Source organism: Strix aluco, chromosome 4 (assembly GCF_031877795.1).
Source record: "Strix aluco isolate bStrAlu1 chromosome 4, bStrAlu1.hap1, whole genome shotgun sequence".
In the NCBI taxonomy this organism is placed as follows: domain Eukaryota; kingdom Metazoa; phylum Chordata; class Aves; order Strigiformes; family Strigidae; genus Strix; species Strix aluco.
The window spans coordinates 64,286,405-64,294,044 of record NC_133934.1 but is presented as its reverse complement, the minus strand read 5'-3'; the positions used below and the strand labels follow the sequence as shown (position 1 = coordinate 64,294,044).

At 54.2% G+C, this 7,640-nt stretch overlaps 1 protein-coding gene across 1 annotated transcript; it reads left to right on the top strand.

Annotated features, from left to right (window-relative positions):
• On the top strand, positions 1 to 7,609 carry FGF5 (fibroblast growth factor 5). Its single transcript, XM_074821458.1, has 3 exons — positions 1 to 313; positions 2,895 to 2,998; positions 7,265 to 7,609. The coding sequence occupies exons 1-3, from the start codon at positions 1 to 3 to the stop codon at positions 7,607 to 7,609; spliced, it is 762 nt and encodes a 253-aa protein (XP_074677559.1).
• Positions 7,610 to 7,640: the final 31 nt, after the last annotated feature.

Genomic DNA, 7,640 nt, shown 5'->3' with positions numbered 1-7,640 from the left:
ATGAGCCCGTCCTTCCTCTTCCTCCTCCTCCTCCTCCTCGCCCTGCCCGCCCGCGCCCGGCAGGAGCAGGTACCCGGCGGGGCGCAGTCGGGGCCGGCGGGCTGCAACGCCCCCGCGCCTTCCTCCTCCTCCTCCTCCTCCTCCTTCTCTTCCTCCTCCTCCTCCTCCTCCTGGGCGGCGGGGCCGAGCCGCTTCCCGCGGAGCCGCCCGGGGCGGCGGCGGGGCCGGCTGTACTGCCGGGTGGGCATCGGCTTCCATCTCCAGCTGCACCCCGACGGCCGGGTGGACGGCGCCCACGACGCGAGCCCGCTCAGTGAGTGCCCAGGGGGGTGGTCGGGGGGACCGGAGGGCGTCTGGCTGTGCCCCAGCGCGGGGGGGGGCAGCGGGGTGCTCCCCCCGGTGCGGCCCCGGGGCTGCGGCATCCCCATCCCTGGGGGTGTCTCCTCTGGGGTGACGAAGCCCCTTGCTCCCTGCTGCCGTCACCTGGGCTGAGCTGCAGCCAAGGCAGCCTCGGGAAAGGTGAATTTGGGGTGCTGCCTGCCCCGGGAGGCTGGGGCCGAGGGTGCTGGGGGTGCTGTGCCCTGCGGGCTCGGGTGGGGCGCTACCCCGGGGAGCGGAGCAAGCTCTGCCCTGCTCACTTGGGCAAGTGCTTTGAGGGGTTCACTTGCTTTGAGGAAGTGAGTCCGTGGGGATCGATGTGAAGGCATGAGGTTTGTGCACAGCACCTTGCTGGAATACTGAGGCAAAGGATGCTGCACCAGACTCTCCCTCGTGCCCCTTTTCCGCCCTTTCCTCGTGTAACTTTTCCATCCTTCCCTCTGCATTCTCATTCTTCCAGCACAGCGATAGGATATATTCAGTTTAAAAATAGGACTGAGGCTGACGTTCCCCTGAGAGAAAGCTGTGCTAACTCATGGCTTATCCTTCGGGTCGGAGTTGCTGTGATACCCTGTTAGAGGGAATGAAATGTCAGGCAGGGATGAAAAATCACTTAAAGAGCCTCAGGGCTTGGGCCTGAGGTGACCCTGGCAGCACGCGAGGCTTCAGCTGTCAGGCGTGCTCACAGAGCAACAACCACATCTGGCCTGGGTCGAATAATTTGGGCCCTGGTGTGTGCTGTGGCCCTGTGAAGGAGGGCAGCCCACAGGCAGGGATGCTGGGAGGCCAGACACCCTGCTTGGGGTTTCAAGGAGCACTGTGGGTGCATGGCCAGGAGGGGGTTAGGGGCTGCAAAGGGCATGGATGAGAAAACGGGGCACCCATGCTGGGGCTGTTTTGGGAGATGTGAGTTTGGAGGGGCTGCCTGTGCTGTGCCCCCCCAGACCCTGTCCTGCAGTGGCATGGCACAGGGGCATTCCCCCCTGAGACATGTGCAGCCTTTGATGCCATGGATGTCTTGGAGGGACTTGGATTAAGTGAAGTTCCTTCCTCTTTAATCTGAGATTTTTCTCCCCGGAAACACGACAGTGGCACTAGCTCTGCACTTCGGAGCAGAGCCAGCCCTGTCTGGGGGCATGTGCCTGGGGCAGGGGGGGACATGCTGCAGTGTTGCCCCAAGGAGCTGTCCCCTGTGGGGAAGAAGTCTTTTGGCAGAGAAACTCCAACTTTGGCCCCTGGAAAGCTGGGCTTGACCCAGGGCACCCCAATAACTGGGGGTATGTCTCCCAGCCAGCATGACCACCACCCCAAAGGCCAGCAGGTTTTGGGGTGCCCTCGAGGACAGGGAGTGTGCTGGAAGGGAACATGCTGTGTTGCAGTGGGGCTGCACAACCCCATGCCTCTTGGCAGTTGCTACCACTGGGGCGTGTGGGGTGAGGAGGCCCACCAGCCCCCCAAAGTGCCCCTCAAGCCCTGGGTGTTAGGACCTGGGTGCCTCTGGGAGCCGCGCTTCCTCCTTAAAATAAACATGGGAAGTGGTGATCTGATCCCCTGGCCTCAGGGATTTAATGGTGGCTTCATGTTTGCTCTTGGCACGTTAATCCACACTGGCCCTTCGCTGGGGCCAGGCGAGATGCTCTTGCGGGCTCCTTCCTCCGGGGCTGGGACCGCTGAGACCCTCTGGGGCCACCCCAGGGCTTCAGCCGGGGGTAGCAATGCTTTTTTCCCAGGGTGGGAAGGGCATGCTGGGGACATGGTGCTTGCTCCAGCTCCCCTGACTGGTGAGGGTGTTGGGGGTTGCATGACCCCTGCTGCCACCCTTCCTCTGCCCGGGGGGACACCGTGCTGTGTGGGGAAGTGAAACATTTTGGTGCTGTTGCTGAATGACACTCAAAGTTTGAAGCTCTTCTGTAAGATGAGTTATAGGTCATGCATGTCCTGCTGGGGGTCAGAGCCCAATTCTGCTCAGAAAATACCTATCTGAGGGGAAAACAGCTTGTTTTCTTGTGGCTGGGCTGCGTAGTGCCCCACTCCCCCGAGTCCTGCTGCGGGGAGGGGCCTAAGAAACTATTATCGGTGCTTCTAGCCTCGAATGGTGCATGTGACACCTTTATTTCCAGAGTCTGGCGTGTAGGGGAGGAGGACAGGGAAGGCTGATCTCAGCAGGCTGGCTGTAGGCACAAGGGGCTTTTCCCACCCTTGTTGAGGGATTTCCCCAGGGGTGAACTTGCTCTCTCACAGCCTAGTCAGAAACTATCCTCTAAATCACAGCTTTTAAAAAGACAAACAAACCAAAACCACCACCCTGTAGCCATTCTGGAGTTGATGCAGGTCCCTCTGCAGGGTGGAGGGACAGAGCAGGAGCATTGTGTGGAGCCAGGCAGCTGAGGAGCAGTGTTGTGTGGAGAGGAACTGCAAACCTATGAGACTGATTTTTTTTTTTTTTTTTTTTTTTTTTTTTGGTCACACTGATGTGAAAAGAACTGTGATTTATTTTGGGATTTCTGTCATCCTAGGTATTTTGGAAATATTTGCTGTGTCTCAGGGGATTGTAGGAATACGAGGAGTTTTCAGCAACAAATTTTTAGCGATGTCAAAAAAAGGAAAACTCCATGCAAGTGTAAGTAAACCCCCTGCTTATCAGAATGTATTGTTTATTAAAGGCCTTGTGACACCTTCACGTGCACGCAGCAGCGATGCTCCCGGGCAGGGCCCTGGCATGCCAAGCCCTTTGGCTGCCAGGAGGGCTCCACGCTGGGTGGCATTGGCACCGCACAGACAGATAGGGGACAGGTGGAGCCAAAAACCCTGAAGCCCATATCCCTACTTACTGCATTTAACCAAGAAAAGTGCTTTTTTTTTTTTCTTTTTGCAGTTGGGTATTTGCATCAAAAGGACTTGTTCTTTGAGCATTGCCGGTTTATTTTTAGCAACTTCTGCAGCAGATCGCGCAGACGGTTTTAGCCAAATGTCTCCCGGAGAGCGGCATGCATGGCGCCGGGAGCCTGCCTGCACCCATGCGCACACAGGGAAGGGGCTGTGGCCCCAGAGTTTTGGCTGGGTTCGCCCATGGTGGAGAGATGTTTCCAGGTGAGAGCAGGGTTTCAGGCAGGTGAGGCCCAGCCCGTGCTGGAGTGTTGCAGCTTGAGTGGAAAAATCCCAGTAACTCATGTTTCTGCTGGCTGTTTTCCTGAAGGTTTGGGTTCTGCAGGACGAATGGTGCTTTTTTCCAGGATTTTTGAATTGAATGAATCCTATAAGTTGATTTCACTGTTTTTTTCAACTTCAAGATGCTGCTTCCTAATTTTTTCGTTAGTTCTAGAGATCATTTAAACAAATGAAATAAGAACTGTGCTTACATGAAAGTCGTCATCTTTTAAAGGTGTGTATAAAAGCAACACGCAAAGAAGGGCATTCTTAAGGCAACATCTTGGATGACCTGTCACCCAAGTTTGTTCCAGAGAGCCTGTTCAAGGCTGATTAGCTTGGAAGAGGGAAAAGACAATTGCCTGCCCCACGGTTATGAGCCAAACCTCATGGTTGCAAAGTGGATGATACTGATGTGCTTACACTGCCCGAGCCTGCAGATTGCCTTCAAGTGATATTTATGAACTCGCCTCTCTCTCCCTTGAGTCTTATTGGAGTGTTGCTCCTGAAACCTAATGATGCTTAAAAGGTGAGCACATGGTTGCTTATTTTAGGAAACAAAGTAGGAGCAGGAATGGTGTCTAGGGGAAAGAGGGAATGGCTACATGGAGGAAAACACAAGGGAAGGAGACGGGGCAGAAAACGGGCAGAGCAGGAGGAGAGCAGTTGCAACGTAAATGATGGAGAGGAGAGGGAAACAGGCGGAGCGTGATCCCCGGACCCTCCAGAGCCTACCCTCCCTCATGGCACACAATGGGCCCCTTATTTGAGCTGAAGCCTTGATTTATGCCCTGGCGCAGGCAGAAATTAAATCAAACCTTGTCGGTGTATGGTTAATTGTCAGCACACAAAGGGCAGTGCCAGAGAGGGACCTCAATTAGGTGGGTCAGAGCGGGGGTGAGGACACACGATGCCCCGCTCGGATGAAAGCCATGAATTTGTAGAAACTTGACCCAAATGTCTAAAGATTGCTGGGCTAAAAAACGCCGATAATGCAAACCCAGCATCTGTTGTTCTTTCCTGCCTTGGCAGGATAAAGTTATTTCATGGCCTAATGAGTTTTGAGCAGTACAAAGCGCGTCCTGCGCCCGTCACTCAGGGCAGCGCTTTGATATGGGAGTCACGCCGGTGACTTTGTGCTGAACCACAGATAAAAGTCATTCCTGCAGGGATTCAGGCTCCTTCGAAACCAGCTCACAGGACCTGGCTTTATCCTAGCTCGGTGCTTTACAGCAGCCCTCCTTCTTTTTTTTTTTTTTTTTTGATGGCAACTTAATTAAATTACCAAGTGGTTCATTTTTAGAGGCATCAGCTTCAGAAAATGACAGTAATACCAGCAATTATCAGTTGCGTGCACAGATGGCTTTTTCCTCGTTGATAAATCCTCAGTCCCCTGTTTGTACACTTTTAGCATGGAACAGGCAGGAGGGGGTTTGGTCTCGGTCTCAGCAGGGGCCAGCATGAACCCCAGAGGAGAGATTTTACCTGAGAGGGGTCTCAGGTAATTCTCCTTTCTTAGGAGTTGTTCCAAGTTGACCGAGCGCTGGGGTCCTCGCTGGGAAAAATCTTTGTTGAATTGGATTTTGAAATTTAATTGACTTCAGGATTGCTCTTCATGATTGTCTCTGAAGCTGCTGCAAAGCAAATCTGCTGGCCAGCCAGTGTGTCGTGGCCATGCTGCCTGCTCTGTGCTGGGAAAAATGCCTTTTCCCCAGCTGAAACAGTGTGGTTGCTGAGCTGAGAGGCTGGGACGTGGGGAACCCTGTCAGAGTGATGGCAAAGCAGCAGCTGAAGTGCTTTCCAGCATGGTTTGCCATCCAGCCGTGAGGGCTTCCCTCCATGCATGCTGGCTGTGGGTCTTCTCCTTCCCTGTGCTGCCGGCAGGAGCAGCCCACAGCATCCCTCTGCATCCTGGGCTGGTGACCCCTCACACTTTCCCAAATCCCGCTTTGGAGGGGATGCTACTCCAACTCTTAGGGAGCAGTTTCCCCAAAACCACTTTAAGCAGGAACTTTTTCTGTAATGCTCCAGATGGGGGCTGGGCAGCCCTCTTACTGCCGCCTCCCTTTGCGAGGTGGCACTGCCCCAAAAATGCTGGGCCAGATTGGAAACGCTGATTCGGCTTACCCAAAAGCAAAGCAGTGGTGAGCTTACCCGTCTGTACCGGGATATGTATGAACAGGGGCACGAACATCTTCTATTCACAGCAAAGCCCACTGGATATGATTTCAGTATCGGATCTTCGGCCGTGGCCAGCCTCGATGCCCAGAGCAGGGCAGCCAACTATATCTCTTACACCAAAAAGGCAAGATCTTGCCACTTACCTAGATCCCACTGGGAAACACAGGGCCTCTTTCAGTGCCTTTTGCACCGAGCACCCTTTCAGGCACGCATTGGTGCCTCGGTCAATCCTAAAACCTTCCTATGCAAAGGTAGATGCGGGGGTGCTTTGCCCAAGCACAGCTGCATGTGTTGAGGCTTCAGAGAACAATGAGGGGTCAGCGAAGCCTTGCCTTGGGAAGGTGAATACTCGTGCATGGGCGAAACAACATCCAGGATGTATAAGACAGGGAAAGCAAAAATCAGTCATCGAGGTGACATTTCTTTCAAGCACAGAGCAAAAGGAGACTTAATTCAAAGTGCTATTAGGAAAAAATGCTGGAGAGTCTGTCACTTGTAGGACTCAGCTTCTCTGGTTAAACTAGGAGCTTAAAAATCATCCCAGCCAGCTGGGCTTTCTGTGTGGTTATAAAGCACTGCTTGGGGGGTTTGTCTTGTTCTCCGTTGTTGGGGGTTTTGAAGTGCAAGTGCTCTGGATCCCTTTCACATCAATAGTTTTGAAGTGTTGCTTTGCAGTTAGGCTGCAGTGCCCCAGGCATGGCTGGAGAAGCCATCAGGGCACCAGGTACCATGCCCACGATCAGACTAAAGCATGGCAAAGAATTTCAGAGGGGCTGCTGGAGGCTGCAGCCAGGTGTCCCAGGGCTGTGGGTACATAGCTGGGGCGTTATGGCTCTATTTTTGTATTTCTGCATGCTTTTTTTTTTCCTCCCTCTGCTTGACAAGGAGCTATTATGGGCAGCATTCAGCCTGTCCTCTTGGGCAATGGGAAGCCTTTCCCCCCTGGTCATCCAGGAGCCAGTGCGGCCACCTTGTTTATAAGAGGCGATGCTCTTGGTCTGCTAGTAATTTCTTCAGGATATCAAGGGACAAAATGCCCCCAGTTCATTTAAGACAAAGAAGAAGAAAAAAAATCCAATACAATCAAATCCATGTTCAGTGAAGCAATGAAAATCTGCATGCAAATTGCCTTTCCAGATTATTAAGTGATGATTCAGTGCCCAAACAAGGGGTGTGAGGGTGGGAACAGAGATGGAGCAGGGGCTCAACCCCAGTGTCCTCAGCAGAGCTGCAGCATGGGGGGTACAGAGCCACGTTCTCCCTCCTGTCAGTGGGAAGGGCAGAGAATGGGGAAGGGTGCTGCTGGGGCAGGCAGACTGTTTTTTCCAAGCAAGTCCAAAATTGGGTGGCAAGCAGCTACTTGGAAGTATCCGTGTTGGGAGTTTTCCAAATTGCTGGGTGTCCAGCAGCCTCAGAGTGGGTTTCCCAGGTGCCCTGTGTTGCTGCTCACCCCTTTGGACCTGCTTTGGGGAGACTTAAAAACCCAGCAAGTGTTGTGGGGCAGGGGATGGGTAAAACCAGCCTTTTGCTAACGATTCCCCCGGCTCTGTCCCCACAGGCCCGGTTCACAGCAGACTGCCAGTTTCGGGAGCGCTTCCAGGAGAACAGCTACAACACCTATGCTTCAGCTGTCCACCGCAGCCCGCGCTCGGGCCGCCAGTGGTACGTGGCACTCAACAAGAGGGGCAAAGCCAAGCGGGGCTGCAGCCCCCGTGCCCGGCCCCAGCATGTCTCCACGCACTTCCTCCCACGCTTTTGGCAGCCCCAGCCCCCCGAGCTTGCCTTCACTGTCACCCTTCCCGAAAAGAAGCCCCCGCCACCACCGAAACTGAAGGTCGCCCCATCCCCGCCTCGGAAAAACCCCGGCCCCGTCAAGTACCGGCTGAAGTTTCGCTTCGGGTAGTGTGCTATGACAAGGATGCTGGTGCAGGAGA

What these genes read in the sequence shown, in the direction of transcription:
- FGF5 (XM_074821458.1), top strand. Translation starts at nt 1, where the DNA reads ATGAGCCCGTCCTTCCTCTTCCTCCTCCTCCTCCTCCTCGCCCTGCCC. An exon ending in CCACGACGCGAGCCCGCTCA is followed by an intron (nt 314 to 2,894) that starts GTGAGTGCCCAG and finishes CTGTCATCCTAG; the next exon opens with GTATTTTGGAAATATTTGCT. An exon ending in AAGGAAAACTCCATGCAAGT is followed by an intron (nt 2,999 to 7,264) that starts GTAAGTAAACCC and finishes CTGTCCCCACAG; the next exon opens with GCCCGGTTCACAGCAGACTG.